We start from the raw sequence: 22,285 nt of genomic DNA on the forward strand, positions 1-22,285 counted from the left end.
TTTTCATGCCAGTAATGTGTTGGATGGAAACTTCTATTTTCATTGTCTTTGGGGAACATGAAGTTTCACTTGCTGTGGCCCACGCAGAACAAGGAAGTCCCTCAGGCTACTGCTCAAGTGGGTCCACAGTCATGGATCATCTAGACTTAAGGAAGATATCAGCATCTTAAGGGCCTAACTGGCTCCCATTATGTCAGGTGACTGCCTGTTCTCCTCAAGTGGGTTCAGGGAAGCAGCAGGAAACAGGAAGCTCCCTAAGAAGCTGGTGTGAATCAGTCCAGGCTCCTGGGGGTGCTGGAGAGGTACATAAAAGGCGCCTCCTCCTCTCTCTCCCTGCAGCTCCTGCTGCTTTCTGTTATTCTCGCTCACCTTTTCTCCTGCCTCCTGTTATGTCTCTTGTGCCCTCCTTCCTCCAGAACAGCCCTCCACCAGCTCTGTGCATCTAGAGCAGGGAGAATACATATGCACCGGAACCAGACACATTTTCTACACTCTGAGGGTACGTCTACACTACGGGACTATTCCGAATTTGCATAAACCGGTTTTGTAAAACAGATTTTATAAAATCGAGTGCGCGCGGCCACACTAAACACATTAAATCGGTGGTGTGCGTCCATGGTCCGAGGCTAGCGTCGATTTCTGGAGCGTTGCACTGTGGGTAGCTATTCCCTAGCTATCCCATAGTTCCCGCAGCCTCCCCCGCCCCTTGGAACTTCCGGGTTGAGATCCCAGTGCCTGATGGGGCAAAAATCATTGTCGCGGGTGGTTCTGGGTAAATGTCGTCAGTCACTCCTTCGTCTGGGAAAGCAACGGCAGACAAGCATTTCGCGCCTTTTTCCCCTGGATTGCCCTGGCAGATGCCATAGCATGGCAATCATGGAGCTTTTTTTGCCGTTTGTGACTCTCACCGTATGTGTACTAGATGCCGCTCACAGAGGCGATTCAGCAGTGCTACACAGAAGCATGCTTTTGCTTTTGCATGACAGCAGAGATGGTTACTAGCCATATTGCACCATCCAGACCCTTCCATAAATTGGAACTGAGGATGATCATGGCTACCAGTCCTTTTGTACCATTTGCTGCTAGTGCCCCTGGTCAATCAGCCAGGGGCGCAAAAGCCAAGAGTGGTTACTAGCCATATTGCACCTTCCATCGTTTTGTACCATTGGCTGCTGTCATAAGTGCCCCTGGCCGATCAGCCAGGGGCGCAAAAGCAAAAATTGGGAATGACTCCCTGAGTCAATCCCTCCTTTTTGGTATCTAAAAATAGAATCAGTGCTGCCTAATATAGGCAAGTGTGCTAGAGAACCACCTGCTCTGTGTCAGAGCCCGCAGAAATTATTATCTGTATGCTATTCACAGGGGGTGCTCCTGTAACAACCCCACCTGTTGAGTCCGTGCTGCCCCCAGCCTTTCTTGGCTACCGTAGCATTGTCCCCCACTTGTGTGATGAATTAATAAAGAATGCAGGAATAAGACACACTGACTTGTTAGTGAGAAATGAGTGGAAGGCAGCCTCCAGCTGCTATGATAGTCCAGACAGGACATTAAGCAGTGTGTAGGAGAGAAGCCCAGCATCCCACTGCTAGTCCAGGGGCAACTGAATCTTTTCTTTACACATGAAGGGTGGGGGCTGATGGAGCTCAGCCCCCTGTTGCTATGATGAGGATGGTTACCAGCCATATTGCACCATCCATCCACCAGAAAAAATTAGGGCCAATAGGCTGATGACGAGGACGGTTACCAGTCCTTTTGTACCATCAGCTGAGGCTGATGATGAGGATGGATTTCCATCATTTTGTATGATCAGCTTATGCTGATGATGAAGATGGATTTCCATCCTTTTGTACCATCAGCCGCCCATGGCGGGGGGGGGAGCAAGGATGTTGGTGTTGAGTGCTGCACTATCGCGTCTATCTGCAGCATTCAGTAAAGATAGGGTGACATGTAAAAGAGTCAGAGGATTGTTTTACCTTTCGCTTCTGGGGGTGGGTGGGGGGTGGGTGAGTAGATTGCCAAGCTATGCCCTGACCCGTGGGCACTGTGTTTGACCCTAGAAGCATTTGGAGCTCAGCCAAGAATGCAAATAATTTTAGGAGGCTGCAGGAACTGTGGGATAGCTTCAGTCCTCCAGTCCATGCGCATCCATTTGATTCTTTGGCTTTCCGTTACGCTTGTCACGCTGCAGTGCGCTGAGTCCCTGCTATGGCGTCTGTCTGGAGATTTTTAAAAAAGGATTCTGAATTTCATCTTCTGTAACGGAGCGCTGATAGAACGGCTAGAACGGATTTGCCTGCCCTTACAGCGATCACATCCGCATGGTCCATGCGGGAGCTCTTTTTTTTATTTTGATTTCGGACTGCATCGCCACCCGTGCTGATCGGAGCTCCACGCTGGGCAAACAGGAAATATTCAAAAGTTCGCGGGGCTTTTCCTGTTTACCTGGCCAGTGCATCCGAGTTGAGAATGCTGTCCAGAGCGGTCAGTGGTGCACTGTGGGATAGCTCCCGGAGGCCAATACCGTCGATTGCGGCCACACTAACCCTATTCCGATATGTTAATACCGATATTAGCGCTACTCCTCTCGTCGGGCAGGAGTACAGAAACCGATTTAAAGAGCCATTAAAATCGATATAAGGTGCCTCCTAGTGTGGACGGTTGTGGCGTTAAATCGGTTTTAGGCTCCTAAAACCGATTTAAACGCCTAGTGTAGACCAGGCCTGAGTCCTAGTGGTGCCCGCCCACAGTCTGGCACCTGAGGCTGCCACCTCAGTTTGCCTCATGGTAAGGCCAGCCCTGGGAATGAATATCTGTGATTTCAGCTACAGAGTTGTTAGAAACATTTCACAGTGACGGTGCAATGTGGTGTTAAATTTCAAATGACATATTCCACATCACCTTTTAAATAAGTATCACTCACCACACTGGTGAGTGTGTCATGCCCGACAAGAGTCGCTGACACAGAGTAACAAACCACTAGTGGGCCTCTGTGTCAAACATGGGTAGGTCTTCAGTGCCGTTAACCCCCCACCCATCCACACACAAACCCACCCACTTTGCAGTGAGGGGGCAGAATAAACGATTCCAGTGCTGATAGGCCTCCAGTGTCTTCCCACAATTCCCCTGGTTCGCCCAGAAGGAGAGTGCGTGGAGTTCTCCCACAATCCCCTGGGAAGGAATTAGAGTGGTTCAGCATACTGCAGCAGACAGAACCACGGGCTGTGCCTCCAGAAGCCAGAGCAACACGAGCGGGAGTGCGCAGCACCAGTGGGGACACAATTTGGGAGGGAGTTGCCATGTGGCTGCTGCCAGCCAGGCTAGGCCAACTTGGGTGCCAGTCACCCGAGCTAGCGCTTTGAAGACATAGAAGGGTGAAATACAGCTATAGCCGCAGGCTGTGTGTCAGCTGGACACGTGATCAATAGCACGTGCCCTTGCCTAGCACCATTTGATCATGCAGACAAAGGTTGTTGTGATGCCTCTTCTCCAGGGCTCTGGTGGGGGTTAGGACTGGCTGGAAAACAAGACTTCCATTGTGTGAGAAATAGAGGCACCAGGCAGAGCAAGGATTCAAACCTGGGCCTCCCACACCCCCAGGGATCGCGCTACGCACAGAGCTGTGGCTAGTCTGGGCTGGGGGGAGGGGGAGAAATGGGTTCTCACCCCAACGCCAGCCTGGGCTTGAAGAACGTTCTTGAGGAAAGTTGTGGAAACGTGCGTGTTTGGCTTAACAACACGTTTCTGCTTTGCCACACCAGCATTTTCCAATAGAAACACGTTGGCAAAGAATCCCTGACCAGCTCTAGCGGAGAGAGGAGCAGGGTGAGCAGGGGGCAGGGAGGCTGCGCGCAGTAGCCTTATCTGCCGACTTCCTGACTTGTGGGCTTTAAATCTCAGCCCAGGAGAGCCTGTTAGTGCATCTATGGTTGCAGTTGTGCCCCTGCTTTGACCCGGTGGTATTAATGTGTTAACTCCTTTCTCCTCATCCCCCCGCCCCCCACTTTGGACAAGATCTCGCTCTGAATATCCAAACCAAGCCGTCTGCAAGGCTAGTGCATCCAAACCCGGTGAGCCAGGGAGTTTGAACAGGGTCCAGTCAGAGAGCGGCTGCAATGCCTTGAGCTGTGCAAGACAGAAAACAAGCGTTGCCTAAACAGTTCAGCTGCAACCCTGTGCCTGGAACAGAAGGAGCGTGAGCTGGGGAAATAGGAAGCTTTAGGCTTCGCAGCAGAATCTGCTGGAATCCAACGGTGGCTCTATCACCGGACACGCTGCTCTTCAGAAAGGTGGGGAACTAAAGTCAGTGTAAACTAAGAGCTTGTCTGCACGAGTGGGGGTGCAAGGTCTAGGGTGCACTTGTGTGTTGTGCACTAACTGGCCCATAAGGACCTGCTGGCACGCACGGAGAGTTCCCTAGTGTGCGTCACTGCAGCACGCACAGGCCTGTTAGTGCACAACACACTGGAATGTGTCCCACTCCAGTGCAGACTAATGCACCATGCAGATGAGTTCTGAGCCTTAAGGCTCCTTGTACATCATTAGTCTGACAGTGCGAGTGCTGGAGCTAACGACGGGGGTACGAGGCCTTAAGGCAGTTTGTAGCATCCGGCTTGGAGATTTGTTCCAGAGCCACCCTTGCAAATAGCTGGAGATTTCTGCATGCTCCTCTTCCTACTTCTCAGCCACTAGTCAGGAGAACCGCAACTTGCCCTGCTACACTAGTGTTTGTGTCCATTCCGAGCTCGCTTCTCCAGGTTGGCATCATGCAGCCGTGTCCACACTGGGCAGGGCCCTGTCACACCTGCGGTGTCTAATCATACAGCGAGGAGCTGTGCCTCCCTGCCAGGCCTAAGGACAAGAGCCAATACCTTGTAAATGGAGCCCTTATTTCCACCACTTTCCAGGACATTTCCCAAGCTGGATGTGATTACCGTGCAGAACACACCTACGTCTACTTTGAAATAACCCTGTTTTTGTACCTTCCCCACCCAACTAGGAGGCGGAGGAGTTTGCAAAGAGTGAAAGCTTAACCTACATGGAAACGTTGGCAAAATCCAACCACCAAGTGACCGAGGTGCTTATGGCCATAGGTCAGTTCCAAGTGAGAAGCCGCTGGACAGGTAACAGCACTGGAGAGGTCTGTGCCAGCTCTTTGCCTTGTGAGCGATAGCACTGCACCGCTTGTCTCCTCCCAGTTGCTCAGGGGCAATTAGGGTTGAGTCACTTGACCTGAAGAGGTCCAGGAACTGGAAAGTCTTTACTGTGACGGCAGCAGTGCCTTGCCTCTAGGCCTCGACAAGAGGTGACGGGTACACTCTGGCCTGTCAAGCCTCACAGCTGCCAAGAGCGAGCGAGACAGATCCAGAGCAGTGGCTTCCCCATTGCAAACACAGACAGGCTGCCCCCCTGCTGCCCCCCTCCCCAACTTCTGAGACAAGCAAACTTCTGGAGTGGTTCTGCCTTTGCCGCCGGGGTGAGGGTGGAACCTGCTGAGCGCTGAATGGGGAGGAGGTTCACACCCCCTTTGGAACACCAGTCACTGGCCCTAGCAATGGGGAAGTGGGAATTTCTCCCCACTCCCCAGATTCCTCACTGTCACTCCCAGAGGATCTCTTCTCTCCGAGACCCATTCCCCTTGGCCCCAGTTATGATCCCCAGACAAACCAAGCCATGTTGCCTTCATCCCCCAGGCCAGAGATCAGAGGCCTCACCCAGGCTGGAAAACAAGATCCCTGCATCCTTCTTCCTTAGGGGGTAGAATAAAGCCCTCGAACCGGCTAGGACAGTGGCTCTCAACCTTTCCAGATCACTGTCCCCCTTTCAGGAGCCTGATTTGTCTTGCGTACCCCAAGTTTCACCTCGCTTAAAAACTACTTGCTTGCAAAATCAAATATACAGCTGTGTCGCAGCACACGACTACTAAAAATTTCTTACTTTTTCTTTTACCATCATTAATTAGAATATAAATATTGTACTTACATTTCAGTGTATAGTGCACAGAGCAGCATAAACAAGTCATTGTCTGTATAAACTTTGACTTTGTACTGACTTAGCTACTGCTTTTTAATGTGGCCTGTTGGAAACCTAGGCAAATATCTAGATGAGCTGTTGTACCTCCCAAGAACCAGCTATGCCCAGAGACAATCCCGAGTGGTCAGTCCTCCCTTCATACGAACGCCGACTACTGCCCCCCCAACGATGCTGGGTTCATGGGAGGCTAACCGGAACCAGCAGTTTGTAGACACTTCTGGCGAGCCGTTTCTTCCCCACATGCAGGCCTGGAACCCTGGGGCTCTGTCCCACCCATCCCACTTCGCCTCCTGGGCCTCCGATACGTAGCTTACCCCACAGATGTTAGCCAGCTGACCCTGTATTGCCATATGGGGATTCAAACGTGGGGTATGCCTCCCCCTTGACCCTGTACTAGTGCACAAATGGCAAACCGCTGCCATTACCTTGGCAGTCCGTGAGATGGCACTAGAGTCTTCTCATGTTTGTTCCTATTAATGAAACCGCTTGAAGAAAGCTCTAGAATAATAGGACACAACTGCAGCAACAGATTCCACCTACAGCATATCATGAACCAATAATAAGCATTTACTACCCCATAGATATTCTTGGTCCTTAAGAATGCTAGCAGTTTGAGAGTGACAATTGAGGAGACACCTAGCACCCATCTTATGCCAGTTTCAAGTTAGGGTCTCCTACTTCTACTTCCTTTTTAAAAGAATTTCACTAAAGCTTATAGAGATGTGATTTGCACATCATCACCACCATTCTATCTGATAATGGGATTTCCTACAGACAACTTGGTGCAATACAACATTTGCTGTCCTGAGATGTTTTTAGGGGGATGTCCATGATGCAGGTGCGGTGGAATCTGGAGATGTTCTAGGGTGGGGAATGAAGAAGTGTATGGGAGAGTCCTGAGGGAGGGACCATTTTCCAGAAAGAACAAAGGAGCAGGAGGAAAATTGTGGATGGAAGTTTGTTAAATAGTAAGTGCAGGAGTCCTAGGCCAAGAAACATATGGGTCTCAAGGTAAAAAAATCGGAAGTTAATAAAGTTAAAATGTAAACTTAACTTAAATCAACATTATAAATAAGAACATACCAGGTCAGACCAAAGGTCCATCTAGTCCAGTATCCAGTCTTCTGACAGTGGCCACTGCCAGGTGTCCCAGAGGGAATGAACAGAACAGGTAATCATCAAGTGATCCATCCCCTGTTGCTCATATTTAGATATTTTAAATCTTAATAAATTTAGAGGGGCAGATCCCCAGGCCTAGCCAAATAGCACATGAGGGATGGAGAAAGTGGCTCCTAAGGTTCCTTTTCCTCTCTCTCTTGCTTGTTGTGGGTCAGTCCTTGGCATAAATTGAAAGAGCCCTGGGGCTGCTGTAAGTTTCACCCCCAGGAACCATTCTGCTGGTTGGGGATCGGGCCACACCCCAGCCCACTGCTGATGGGAGGGGGACACAGCAGGGGAACCCCTAGCTGCTCCATTAGCGGATGGAAAGTTGCCCTAACAAAGTCAGAGCAGGGTCCGAGTATGTAACACAAAATGTTACAATAGCTCAGCAGAGAAGGACCGAGAATTTCTTATTCTGAGTTTTTTCACAGCTCCCGAGTTATTGAAATAGGAACAACAGAAGGAACCAGCCCCTCAGCCTCAGCCCTGGAAGAAGTCACGCGTGGACCTGCGAGAGCCAAGCAATCACACTAAGAAGTGTTGCATGAACTAAAGGAAATGGCAGACTGACCTAAGGTTACCATCAAGTGTGTTTTTATTTTGCGGGGGGGGGGGAGGAGGGAGGGAGGGAGGCTGGCCCTATGTATTGTGTGCAGGCTGCATGGTTCTAGGGGGCAGCTGGTGAGTCAGACTGTGATTATTGCTTTTATTTTTCATTATTGTCAGTGTTCGATTGAAGAACTGTACGAGAGGAGATATTGCCGAATGCAAGGAACCTGACAAGCACTGCAAGTCTCCTCTCGCTTGTGTTTGCTCAGTGTTATCATTATACAAGAATACAGTGCAAAGTAGCTTCACAAATAAAAACCGCAAAAAGGAGGAGGAGTCTCTCCCCCGCTTCACCTTTGCAAATTCTATAAAACTTTTACAGAGGCTGTTAACATTAAGGTCACCCAATCATTAAATGCAAGACATGGAATAGCCAGAACATGCAGCTCAAGTTTAATATTGCCTTAAGAACTCATGATTTTGTCACGAGTCTTGTGATTTTTGGGGCGTTTCTTAAAGCTTCAGCTGCTGGAGTCAAATGATCACTTGGGAATCTTTAAACAAACAACAAATCCAAACCTAACATTTTCTGGCCCTCCTGGTTGGTTGTGGAAAAAACCGAGAACATGAAACAAGCACACCCTGAAGGTCCAGAAACCAGATTGTAAATAAGGAGACTCTGAACATTATTTAAAAGTCTCATGAATTTCTGGGAGGAGATGGGGGCTGATTTCTCATTTGAGTACCTGGGATTGGCAACACTTCAATAGTATAGATTTAAAGAAATAAACCAGGGCCTGATTCTCCTCAAACTTACACACTTGCAACACTAAAGCGAATGGCGTTAACTTACATTGGTGTAAATAAGAGAATCAGACCTTCTCACTTAGGCCACGTCCACACTAGAAACTCCAGCTGGCACAGTGGTGCTGCATCTACACAAAAAGGGTTTGCCAGGATGCTACCCAAGCCCAGCTCACTTTTTCTGTTGCAGACTACGCAAAAAAATCAAATTTTGTCTTGCGCTTGTCAGGTAACCAGTTTACTAACATATCTAACCTTGTTAATTTCAGCACACTTAGTTGTGAACTGATCACCGATGCCTCAATGCTAAGGGCAAGATTCAAAGATCATCTACTTGTGAATTCAGCAAAGAGTCCTGTGGCTCCTTATAGACTAACAGACGTATTGGAGCATAAGTTTTTGTGGGTGAATACCCACTTCGTCGGATGTATGATGTATTCATCCACAAAGCTCATGCTCCAATACGTCTGTTAGTCTATAAGGTGCCACAGGACTCTTTGCCGCTTTTACAGATCCAGAGTAACACGGCTCCCCCTCTGATACTTGGGAATTGTCCCTCTGAAGAGAAGCAGTAGTTTTAATGGTGTGTGGTGGGAGGGAGTTGATTCACTTATGTCTGAGGAGCACAAAAGAGCTGAAGGGACTTTGCTCAGGTTTACTGAATTTTTTACCTACGTTCCAGCGGAGACCAAGCATGGAAAGCTTGATCTGAAAAGGCACAGGATCATGAGCTTGTGAAAACGGACTAACTGAAGCCATTTTACCACCTGAGCTACAGTATTTACACTGCAGCCAACGTTGCAAGATAAAGCCAGGGTGAGATGTACTGTCAATAGGAGCACTGCACATGCAGCAAGAAAACACCCCTGGAAGGGGTCACAGCTGAGGGTCTACAGGGCATTTGCTATAACCAGTGCTCAAGACTCAGTGAATTTGGGAAGTGCAGGGGCTCATTTCACTGCAGCTGTAGCAGCCACCAGCCAGTCTCTGCTATTTCAGGAGGGTGAAGTCATCCTCCTGTACACATGTGCTTACAGCATGTCACATGATCTCACCGCTAAACTCCTGCTGTTGCTTATACACATCATCCCACCCCAGACAGACTCAGCCCGGGGGAACCGTTACAGAGTTCCATGGCTGAATTATGCCACATTGACTCAGCTGGGGCTGAACCTAGCAACTTCGCTTGCACTGTGGCGGGAGCACAGCAATTAGTTACTGACAAACGGCCACACTCCCACACCGAGGTGCTGCATCTTGCAGCTGGTTTTGAGCTTCATTGCTTTGCAAAGGTGTCAATTGTATACGAGCGTCTCCTCTAGACAGACAGTACGGAAAACTTCCCAGCTTGCTTCCCTATGGCAGGGTATAGGGAATTCAGAGGCCATCACTGGCTTCTGTTGAGATACAGCAAGCGGGGCCACCTTGCTATTAGCATCAGACATCAACTCAAGTATTACAGACAAGTGCACTTAGCACCACATGGAGAAAGAGGAACCTCCCATCACCTGTGTTGAGGCCAGGACAGCTCCTAGCAGTGTGCAGGCTTGGTCCTGGATGTGTCACACAGGCATGTCAGGCGCCCCCATCCCCCTGGTGTATTTTCTCAAGGAGCCAGGGTGGATCTGTTTTGATGGTGGACTAAGCATGCTTCTCTCTTCCCCTCCTGCTTGGGTGGCATATTAGCCCCCCTTGCAGTGGGTTTTGTTGTAAAGACACATTTAGAGGCATGGGGCAGTTCACACGTCTCAGGATGGTTGTTTCTGGCCATCTGCTGGCTCAAGCCAGGTCTACACTACAGCCTTCTGCCAGCATGGCTGGATCGGGGGGGTGACCCCTGTGTAACACACCTGTGCCTGCACCAAGCCTGGAGTGCCGATACACAGCAGAACTGCACTTCCACTGGGACAGCTTGTTTCCCCTGTGGCGGTGGGGAGAGTCTGGAATAATCCATGGGGGCAAAGCCTTTCAAGGGCGGGCCAGATCCCAGGCAGATATCGCCACATTGGTTAGTCTCAGTTCACATTTTCCATCCACTGCCCTGCAGCCAGGAGGGTCAGAAGTGGGACTGATCTGGCTCTGGGAAGTGAATCAGCCCTGCCTCCAGCATAGACCTGTCAGGCAGAATCCATCACCCACATCCCAGGCAGCTCAAAACCAAAAGGGAAGGGAGAGGCTTATCTGAAAGGGTCCTCAGGAGACAGGCCACCCTCCAGCAGGAGCAGATCAGTGGCTGGGCTCTGGGTCACTCAGAGAATCCAGGGGTTTGTCTAAGAGGAGGAACTCCTAGGCTGCTGCCTCTTCCTGCTTAAATACCTGCCCTGCTACGCCCAGCTGGAAGCTGGCTGCCTCTAATTGGCAGGCTGAGCGGGGCCTCTGGGGCCTGGCTCCCTTTGCAGAACATTAACCCTTTTCCTCTCTGATTGAGCGTGGGACACATTCACCCCAGCGCTGACACACTCCAGAAGCCTTCTCAGCCCCTGGGCGGTCGTTCCATTTGCTTCCTGACCAGCAGCCTCACTGTGCGCAAGGCTTGTGTCACTTTTGGAGGCGGAGAATTTCCCCCTCCCCCGTCAGTGCAGTGACTCCTGAGTTACCCTGGGGGGAGAAAGGGGAATCGGGGCCCCTAATTATGGGGTAGTTGCTGCTTTCCCCGGCAGCGGCTGTTCATGCTGCAGGCGCTCAGGGCTGGGCTTTCTCCCTGTGCTTCTGTTTCCCCGCAGGCTGCACGGTGGGGCTCTCCATGGTCAGGAGAAGCAGAGGCCTGTGGGCAGCTCTCAGCACCCAAGTTACTCCCCCCAGAGGCCAGAGCAGCCTCCTGCCTCCTCCTGTGCTGCGGGCCCAGCAGCCCCCTTCCTCGCCCGCTCCAGCCCTCTCTGCCCCGGAGCCGCCTGAGAGCGCAGCCAGGGGAAGCGCCGGCCGGCTGGGGGAGCAGCTCGTGTTCCTTCCCGCCCGGGGAACGTTCTGTGCCTGCTGAGAGCCCCTTCCCCCCCTCGCCAGGGGTCCCGCACGCTGTCTCCTGCCACAGCCCCGCAAGCCAGGCTCTGCAAAGGGGCTGCCTGCCGCCCAAGCTGGTGCCTGCTGCCGCGGGAGCCGCCACTTCAGGGCTGGGTAACAGGCTGCCACTACCCGCCCCCGCCCGCAGTAACCAGGCTGTTAGTGTCCGGTCACTACGTCTGACCGAACACGCCAGGTTCCCTTTTCAGCTGGACTTTCCGGTCAGAAACCGGACACCCGGCAACCCTAATTTCTGATTCTGTGCTAGCGGCTGCGTATTGCTCCCACTGCCAAACGTGGTGCGAGACTCGTATCCCCCTTTTCCAGAGGCGCTTGTAGCCCCACTCAAGCCAATGGCGCTAGGCCGAGTTTCACCCGCAGCGGATCTGGCCTACGCCGCAGTGTTTCTCAAGTACCGTAGCGCAGCCTGGCACTCCGGGCTGGCTGCCGGTGGGCCGCGGACGGCAGGATAGCAGCGGGGAGCTCAGCCCAGCCAGCTCAGTGTGGGGCAGCAGGCGCAGTGTTTAAAAGGAGAGCAGGGACATTGTACATGGCAGTTTGGAGGAAGGGGGAAATCAGGCCTACGTGGATTCAGCAGAGGGTGACCAGATGTCCCGATTTTATAGGGACAGTCCCGATATTTGGAGCTTTTTCTTATATAGGCTCCTATTACCCCCATCCCCGTCCCGACTGTTCACACTTGCTGTCTGGTCACCCTAAGTCAGCATCTTCTAGACTTTTAAGCCAGAAGGGACCATTAGATCATCTGGTCTGACCTGACTAATAGGCAAATCTCATGCAGAGCGGCAGGGGTGGCCGGCCGTGAGTGACAAACAGAGCTGGGAATTAGAGACTCCAGCTCAGGCCTCAGCAGAGCAGTAAGAGTTTCTTGTCCTAGGAGGTGGGTGGAACTGCACAGATGCGCAATGGCAAGATGGCTGCCATCTGGACTGTGCAGAGCCAGCTGTGTGGGGCCTGCTGAAATGGTCATCTTGATTCGCCAGCGTATTACTCCTGCTGGCATGACACATGGGTCAGGGGAGTAGGGCCAGTTATATTCCACCTGCTTTCAGATGGATTCAGAATCCAGACTAAAACGCTGGCTCCTCTCCGGTGATCACGTCAAAAGACTTTATTGTGTGGAAGAGAAATTGTTCAGGAAGAGCGACGCAATCTCAGGGGAAAGTGACGCCACTCGGTTCTAAAGATCCTAGTGCCCAGGAGAGTTGAGACAAGTCTGATTCGTTTCAAGTCACAGCAGACACGTGCCGGGCTCGGTTTCTCAATTTTTTTTATTATTATTTTGGTTTGTATAAAAGAGCCCATGTTCTAGGAAGATAATTAACATGGGAATTTGTATTTCTTTCCCCCAGCAATTTTCTGGCACAAATCATGTTAGATTGAGAGCAAAAGCCGGAGATGGGGACAAATGGGGAACAGGGGAGAGAAAAAGAAAAAACAGACGAGAGGGAAATTGTCTGCAAAAATACTGGAGTTATCAACTGCTCTTTGGTTTCTATCATTTATAGCCACAAAGATACTGTACATTGAAATGAGACCAAACATTTTCATGTGCCTAGAAGAGAGGCTGGGATGTGGAAGGGAGAGAGGAGAAGGGTCTTTTCTTATCATCATTCAAATTCATTCTTTGTCTTGGCCATTTCATTCATCTTGAAGGGAGTCACTGCTTTCTTCTAGAGGGAAGCAAGCTTGCCTGTGTCCATAGCCCGACTTCCGGGAGCTCTCCACGACAGCTCTCCTCCGGCCAAACCGTCCCACGGGTCTGATCCCACGCCCTGTGTACCAGGAAGGGTCGATATCAGGGTCTAGAAGGCAAAGGCCAGGAAGTCTTTAGAACGTGAGGCTGAGGACTAATTCTCCTGAGCATGTGTCACAGCCACCTGCTTGGGATGGAGAAGGAGGGACTTCCCGAGCTAAAACCATGGACTGGTCCAGCTGGAGTTAAAGCCCCCAAGCTATAGGCTGTGATCGCTCATATCCTCTGTGGCTCAGGCCCCGACCTGTAACATACACTTGCCAGTGGTTGCATCTGCCTTGTCATTGCCTGTGGTGAGCAGGTGGCGTGGCCTTCGCTTATTTTAAAATGACAATGTCTTTTGCACAGTAATGAAGGAGGGAAGGGAGTTGTGCTGGGCCTATGGAGAAGCACAGGACTCGATTCTCTGGGGACTGCCATCCAGCCCCTTCCACAACCACCGCTAAAAACCAACAGCAGCACCCTGAGCCACGCAGCGCAAACAGGGCCCTGCTGGGGTGACGGGAACCAAGGGCCACATTCTCGGCTTGGAGCAGATCCTTTGAAAGCAGCGGGGCTCCGCTGATTCACATCAGCTGAGGATCTGGCCCATGTGCTTAGTTCTCTGGCTCTGCAGTGACTCACTTGCTGACATGCGACCTGTGCGTCCTCGCGGCAGTTGGAACATGGGCTTTGTGCTATGAGCACGTGGGGCCCCGTCATCCTGAGACTGCCGACAGCCCGGTGTGTGTATAGGCTGCCCCACCACCAGAGCACCAAGCAACTCCATTGCCCAAGCTAATTCAGGTGGGCTGGAGAGTCAGGAGAGCTGGGTTCTAACCCTGCCTGTGACCTCGAGAAAGTCACCGCCCCTGTGTCTGGTGTGTTTATATTGCAAACTCCTTCAGGAAGGGCTGTTACTGCCAGGGGTGTGCCTGGCGCTTAGCACAGAGCGGCCTGATCGCGTCGGGTGCCACCGGGTGCTGCCGTGACACACGTTGTAGGAAGAGATTTGCTGGACAGGCTGATTAAAAACTGCAAGTTTTTGAGTTCTGCTGTCTGGACAGTTCCTCTAGACTTTTCCTGGCTCGTGGAACCTGCAACGCGGCTGGGCCAGGAAACTCCGTCTGTCAGCCCTTTGTAGGCCTTGCTGGGGAGAATGGCCTTCGGGGTGGGCGGGAGGAAGGGAGTTAAGAGATGTAAGGAATTGTTTTGGAGTGTCTGAAGTCCCTCGAAAGGACCGTTTTGAAGTCCAGCTCCTGGACTGAGCCAGAGCAGAGTGGCTGGGTGTGTGTGAGGGTGGATTGGGTTGCAGAAGATGAGAGGGAAAATGCAGAGGCAGGAGGGGGAAGCTATGCGGAGCAAGAGGGGGATTCTGGAGGGAGAAGAACAAAGCCTAGATAATGAAAGGACAGAAAGCTCAGCCATCTCACCCTGCAGCCGTCTAGCCTGGCAGTAACCCGCAATGTTGCACGTTCACCGGCAGAGGGCGCTGCTACACAGGCCCGAGCACACAGGGGCTAGCAATGACAGCCTTAACCCAGAGGCCTTTTCAAAAACTTTTGCTGCATTTGAACAACTCCAGGTGTTTGGGGTCAGGTTGGGACAAGTCCTTACACAGGTGTGTGCGTGTGTGCAAGGAGACCCTGCTCCTGCCATGCCAGGCCCACGCCCGGCTGCGGTCAGTGTGCACGGGGAGGTACAGGGAGGAGGCAGAGCGACTTGAGGTGCTCTGAGTGCGGGCAGGCTTCATACGCACACAGCGCTGCTCCTGCACCTCGGCACTACATCCTGTTCAACGCCTGGGCGCTCTGGAGACTCTCCACCCTGTGACTAAACCAGGCTCTGAACATAGGCTACCACGGGAGAGAGACAGGAGAAGCCTCTCTATTAAACACTGACCCTGCCATGCCACCCACTGATACCGTCACCGACCTCCTAGGCTCTTCTGTGCTGGGTCCAATTATCTGGGGGAGGGCAGAGATAACGGGGGTGGGGGGGCAGCAGAGCCATTTGGGGTGGCTCTGCGCCAGTCTGCACCAGCTGAGGAGCTGGCCTGGCTGCTGCAGTTACAGGGACTTACTCCTGATTTCCATGGATCGCTCGTGGAGTCGGCATTCGGCTTTGGGCAGGGCCAGACAGGTGAGCAGCAGGTACATGAAGCAGGCAGCCAGCAGTTTCATTCCCTTCAGCTCCCCCAAGGCTTGTGGCTGGTGCCGGAATTTAGCTTCTTTTTGTCTGAGCCTACTGCCTCCACTCTGCCGACGATGCCGACCTTGTCGGCCTGTCTGTCCACTTCTCCCATGCTTCCCAGGTGCAGAGAGTTCCTGTCCCAACTAGCCCTCACAACTGCCACCCCAGGCCTCCTTCTCCTCAAGGCCTACTTGTGTGTCACGAAGCCACTGGTGGTGACAACTGCTAATGGCTCATTAATGGACAGTGGGGATCGCACAGAGTATTTTGTGCATTTGTTTGCATCTCATAATTTAGTTGATCTTGTAAGAAGACTCAGACCCATCTACAGTGCACATTCATCGGCTATGCACCCTTCGGTCACCTTATCTGTTGTTCCATCACCTCATTCCCTCACATTGTTTGCTACGCCTGCTCGATTGCTTTTGACTTTCTCTGGGTGTGTCTTGTGGTAAGTTGGGCCCTTACCCTGCAAGCGGATGTGTGTGACCAGAACCCTGCATTGCGTGGCCAGGGTCAGGACCTCAGACCGAGTTCATCGGGGCCTGGTCTGTCTTTTACTGTGTTTTTGCCACAAAGGGGCTGTGATCTGATTGAGGGCCGTGGGCACATAAAGAATCCAACACACCTCCTCTGAGCACAGTTAGAGGCGTGTCAAGATCTTAAGGATCATAGCACAACTCTCCCCCTCTGTCCATCTCCTGATGTGCTACCTGGAAAAGTTTGAAGTCAGGGAACAACCGCATCCAGTATAGTGTCCTAAGCAGACTGTCAATTCCCAGTGTGTGTAGACTCATAGACTTTAAGGCCAAAAGGATCATCTAGTCTGACCTCCTGCACATTGCAGGCCCCGCAGCCTCACCCACCCAACTCCTGTAATATTTATGAAGCACCAACAAAGTGCTTTGCCTAGAAATGAAATACTCCTGTCATCCTCCCTACCCCCTCCGCTGTTTATTTTTCTGCCTTCCTCTCTAGGAGCAAGGGGTGAACTCCTGCCCCTCTGGCCATGGTTACTGGAAATGGGAACAAAATGTTTTCCTCATTCCATAAAAGTATTTCAATATTTAAAATTTTTTCCCCATCCTGACTCGGGATGAGAAGTCAAAATCTCAAAAATTTCCTGAACTGAAAATTTGAAAAAAAAAAAAATCAGTTTGGGTCAATCAAAATGTTTCTTTTTGATCATTTCAAAGTGTTTTATTTCAGTTTTGACTCTTAATTTCTTTAACTATCGCTAGCTGAAATTTTGAAATGAAAAGTTGTTTAGGAATCAGAACTTTTCATTTCAAAAAATGCCAAAATGAAACATTCTGAACATTTTCAAAAAAAGTCAAGTCAAGAAATTAATCAAAACTGACCCTTTTGCATGAGAAATTTTGGTTTTTGAGAAATCAGCATGTTCTGATGAGAAACACTGAGTAAAAACCATTCCCGACTAGCTCTGATTGCTCTTCCTTTTCATATACTCCTTGGTGAATGACAATAAGACATTGTAAGAAAAGAATTGCTTTGAAAAGCTTCTTGGTCTATTACTTCTGTTCATTGTTATTTTCTATCCAAGTTACTGACCTGCTTAAAACACTGAAGTGGTTCAGAAATAGACAGATGTCTTCAGCCTAGGAAATAAATGACCAAGTCATCTGGCTGCGTGAGGCATCAACACAAGTGTAAGTGTTCATTGTAACCTCCAGTCTCAGTGGCAAGTCCTACTACCTTGTTAATTCTTTCCCTAGCACATCAGAGAGGGCGTTTTGGAAGCCATTTCTTATTGATGTGAATAAAAAGGAAACTCGTGCTGGGGGCGGGGGGAAGGCCGGCTGTCATTTAATGAAGCAATGGTTAGAAAAATATAGGGGAAGCTGTAGGGGATCCAAGCTCTGGCCCAATGAGCCCACGTGCATGACTAAGGCCAGCAGAACTTGAAGCTGGGTGGGCTAGTGGTGAGACCATTGGGCTGGGGCCCAGAACTGGTTCTGGTTCTATCGCTGACCCTTGCCAGGCCCTTACTCTCTTTAGTCCTCACTTTCCTGTCTGTCAAACAGGCATCACAATACTTCCTGACAGCAGGTTCTGAGGCCTAATGAACCTTTGTTAAGCAGGCTGAGATCCTTGGGGGGTGGGCGGGGCTGTACACCCGCAAACTATTGGTCTGAATCATGCTAGGAAATCCATGTAATTGGATGATGCCATGAAGGTGTTCGGTGGGGACGGCTACCTACTGAAAGCTGTGCCTGGGGAAGGAGCCACGCAGTTCCCAGTGACACTGAAGGCAACTGTCAGACTGACTCCTCCTGCACCCCTACGTCTGACACTGCCGACACTGGAGCTCTCGGGCCCAGCCCAAAGCCCACTGGGAGTCTTTCCATGGATGTCAGCAGGCCCTTAGCGGGCATCCTAAGAAGGGTTTCAGGTGCCTTAGTGAAGGGCTGGAAGTCAGGTGCTTTAGGACTTGTCTGCACTTGAAATGCTACAGCAGCACAGTTGTTGCACCGCTGTAGCGCTTTGGTGTAGACGCTCCCTATGCTGGCAGGAGAGATTCTCCCATCGTTGTAGTTAATCCACCTCCCTGAGAGGTAGTAGCTAGGTTGATGGTTCCAGCAACCTAGCACTGTTTACACGGGAACTTAGGTCAGCTTAACTACCCGCGGAAGGGTGTGCATTTTTCATACCCTTGAGCAACGTAAATTTTCTAGTTTAGAGTAGCCCTTAGTTGCCACCTCCTTATTTCTCTGAATCGCAAACCATTAATTCCTATGAGCTGCAGGAGCACCCCTTTGGGAGAGCAGGATCAGTTCCATGACAGAGCCGCACAAGCCCTGACTCTCATACCTGTAACTGGACGAACCATTAGTGAATGGCGGCCCTAGGCTCAATTTGCGTTTACTCCGATGCCTCCCACCACCGAGCTGGTGTGTGGTTTCAATTTGTCAGTGTGATTTACTCTGACAAAGTCACATAGCCCTTCCCCTTGCCGGGAATCACCCTGGGACTCCAGGTAGAAACGAAGTGACGCTGTTTGGCAATCTCTTACCAGAAAGGCCAGCTGACTGCAGTTATAGCGCTGCCAGCAGGCTGCTGAGTTTGAACCTTATAGCAGCAAATATCCAACGGAAGGAAATGTGCTAATTGTTCTAGAACCTTCTGTCCATCCACACCTGTTCTTTTCCCCTGGGCTGTAGCACGATTTATCGCCTCCTTTTTAGCCCTCACGGTTTCTCTCCTGCATGCGGCGATAATTGTACATGAAGTTATGCACCCGCCGCTGTGTGCACTCCATTTTAAAATGTGACATTCTGTGCTACAGCTAACAGATGCATTCTGGCATCTTGGGAGAGACGGACTCTGAGCACTGAGGCTTCTTCACACCCCTTATGGCACAATTTCCACCGTGCTTCTTACGTTCTCGTTTAAATTGATGGCAACCATGCAGCCGAACATACCGGGCATGGGAGTCAAAACTCCTCACAGTGCTTCCCCGTGCAACTGGCACACTCTCACTGCATCGCCCTCACCATTCAAGTGGAGTATGGACATTTAAAAGACGGCCACTGGAGCCGATGCACTAGGAATGAGAGTGGGATCTGGCTGCAGGTTCTGCTGCATTTGTCTATTGCCCCATTCAGTACAAAGACAGACTTTTGGGCAGTCCACACCCCACTGCTGCAGGACATGGCCCGGGGACACCAGTCAACGTGCAGATGTTTAGGTGGTAACTCTGAGTATCAGTGGAAGAACAGCATTCCCACCCAGCCCATTTCTAGTTCCTACGGCTCCTGGGAGGATCAAGTGTCATATAGTTGACCTCTCAATGACAGTGATGCCACCTGTGGCTGTTCTAGCTTGAGCAGAGTGCTCAGTTCAATCAAAAGGCCGTTTCCCCCTGAAAAGTGTGAGACCTGAACAGCCAAGCCAGGCTCTGAAAATCAAAGGGCTTTTTACATCAGCAATAAAGATTCTGTCCTCAGGACGTCCAGAATTTGGCAATTCTGCCGCTGATGCAACAAACAGAAGAGACTCCACCTTGCTTTTCCAGAGCTGGCTCAATCTGCAATGGGAACTTCATGCAAAAACTGGGTCAGCGAAGGAAGCAGGTGTGACCTAAGACACACAGGGCACAGTTTTTAACACCGAGCGCACCCAGCTGCAGGTGCCTAACTTCATGCACAATCAACACCCTTGCGGGTGATAATAGGATCCAAACTGAACACATCATTTTACTCTTTTCTGGCTTCCCCACTTTTTTTTCCAGTTGGGTTTTACTAGAGGTTTCATGGGTCTTAAACAATGAGGTTAATATCTGAGTATAAATGCACAGGCTAGATGCCTAACATGTCCAGTGTTGTTTTCTTCCACCACCTGGAATTCAGGAGCTAACCGAGCATGTACCACCTACAAGGGATGAGAGGAATTGTTTCAGAAGTTCTTAGCATCGGCTGCAGACTCAGACAAAGTCAGTTTTACTTTGCAGGCCTTTTGAAAATTCTAAGGCTCTGAACTCAATTGACAGAAAATAGCTGTTTTGCCATGCAAACAACATTGTAGTAGCGGTTATAGTTCAGTCATGGGAAAACAGAATTAGAAGCCATTTGGATATAAGCTCAAAGGCTTGCACTGTGTATGGACACTTGCCTTTCGTTGCAGGCTTCATGTACTTTCAGCAAAGAGCACTTTATGGGAAATACTGTTTGCTGAACGTGTAACACTGCTCACATGGATGGATAGCACACAGACATTCATGTGCAGAAAAACTCACACCAAAAACTTCAAACATGCGAACAAGCACATTGCCACAGCACACAAGGGTCACTGCATGAAAACACCTGGCTGCGTTCCCAAGAGAACACATCACACAAGCAAACAAAGAGTGGAGGGAAAAAACGGTGGATTCAAATAAGCTGCAGTTCAAACCCCTTCCAGTTTACCTCTGGCTGCGAGCGTGTGGCTGGCACACAGACATGCTAAAGTACTTACTGTGTGTCAAGCAGGAGTTCTGGAGTGCGATGCTGCTTCCTTCCTCCGATGATTGGACTCTGTGAGCCAAAGAGCCCCTGTTTGCCTGTTTTATGCCCTGCCTTAGTGCTGATGTCACAGACAAAGCCAGCCCTAGACAAAGCCAGGGCTCCCCTCCCCATAACCCATTATGTTAATTTGTATCAAATCAAGAAAGGGATTTTCATGACTCATGAGGGCACCTATTTTATCTTGGGATTCTAATATTTTCTTCATTTGGACAAATCAGATAGCTTGGAAATACGCTAATCTTCCCCCCACATGGGCCATTATTTCCCACGTAAGGAGCTGGACCTCATCAGGGAATGTATGTTGTGCAGACGCGTTCCAGAAGGCGCACACTGGTACGTATCTGCATGTGGTTGCTGAATTAAGCTAAGGTGGTGTAAATCCCACTTGGTGCTTCTCTGTTAGGAGTTTGTATCAGTTCAATTTCTTTACTGCCGACAAGCCTGCACAGTTCCTCCATCCCAAACCTAGGCCCAGGCCCGTCCACTCCATTGGGGGTCAGCCCAGCTCCCTGAGGGGCTCTCAAAGTGTCCAGTTCAGGTACTGACCAGCCCCAAATTTTGTCACCTCCTACCCATCTGGAGCTCCTCAGTCTGGGGCACGGTCGCTGGCTTAGCAGATTCCCCTCTGTCTCTGTGTCCAGTTCAGTCAGTCCATCTCTCTCAGGCTTTCATCTCCCAAAGGGGTGGGGGTGGGGAGGAGTCCACGTCCCTGCTGCTGGAGAAACCCTCACAAAGCTGTTGCCGCTCCTGGCAAAGCTCTCAGCACCAGCCTTGTAGCCTGGTGCCACACGCAGTTCATTCCCCCTTCCCCTGGGCTACCGGTGTCCTTTTAAATTCTTCCTCCGCTGGGAGCAGGCCCTGCACCTGTTGAGGGGCCGGGCACCCCTAGTCCAATACTGGATCAGTGAGGGGCCCGTACACCCCATCACCGTGAACAGCGTATCCCCCCTTCCTCCTCCGCAAATCAGCCTGGGCTGACAAAAGCCAAGAGAGTAACATGCAGTAAGAACAGCTGGTCCAGGGGAGGAAGCTCATTCAGCCCTGAGACAGAGCCTGCTGGGACTTTTAAGAATCTCTTCTGATAGCATTGAACAGCTTAATCTTTAGCAGAATGCTGCGTGTCTAAGGAATGGCAGAGTAGTGATGCTCAGTGCTACAGAGTAACCACCTTTGTGAGGCCAATAAAAGATAAAGTAGCTACAAAGCTAGAAGCAACTGATTTGAACTAACCCCAAACCTGGGAGGGGAGTTAACATGGAAATAGGGTGACCAGATGTCCTGATATTATAGGGACAGTCCCGATATTTGGGGCTTTGTCGTATATAGGTGCCTATTACCCCTTACCCCCGTCCCAATTTTTCACACTTGCTGTCAGGTCACCCTACCTGGTAATGAGAAATGTCTAAGAAAAGCTTAACAAAAAGGGATCAATACATTTGTGAAACCAACGGAAGATGAAGCTGCATCGTCCGGTACTGGAGGCAAGTGTGACGAAATCATCTTGATGAGCTGCCCACTTGTGAGTAACTGATCACTGCTTACTGCGTGTTTTGCCGTTATCAGGATCTGTTAGACCTACTGGCTGAGTAAGTGAATGTCTCTATCCAACAAGCGGAAAACATGCTGGAGAAGGAGGCCTGTTCGTGTCTGTAGCGGAGGGACAAAATGACATGGCTGGGATATTGACCCCCTTTGGAAATCTGTCTTCAGCAAGAGAGACAATAAGAAGATGTTTGGGCAATTAATAAGAAATGGCGACATGTTGGAAACA

At 50.6% G+C, this 22,285-nt stretch overlaps 1 protein-coding gene and 1 pseudogene across 1 annotated transcript; one reads left to right on the plus strand and one right to left on the minus strand.

The window, feature by feature from the left end:
- Nucleotides 1–7,967, plus strand: part of LOC123378765 — a 38,109-nt pseudogene extending 30,142 nt beyond the window's left edge.
- A 4,881-nt stretch (nt 7,968–12,848) lies between these two features.
- Nucleotides 12,849–15,519, minus strand: PRLH (prolactin releasing hormone). Its single transcript, XM_045032923.1, has 2 exons — nt 15,381–15,519; nt 12,849–13,367 (listed from the first exon to the last, which is right to left on the minus strand). The coding sequence occupies exons 1-2, from the start codon at nt 15,478–15,480 to the stop codon at nt 13,204–13,206; spliced, it is 264 nt and encodes an 87-aa protein (XP_044888858.1). The 5' UTR covers nt 15,481–15,519; the 3' UTR covers nt 12,849–13,203.
- Between the last annotated feature and the right edge of the window lie 6,766 nt (nt 15,520–22,285).

The sequence above is a fragment of the Mauremys mutica genome, chromosome 10 (genome assembly GCF_020497125.1).
Source record: "Mauremys mutica isolate MM-2020 ecotype Southern chromosome 10, ASM2049712v1, whole genome shotgun sequence".
NCBI classification, from domain to species: Eukaryota; Metazoa; Chordata; order Testudines; family Geoemydidae; genus Mauremys; species Mauremys mutica.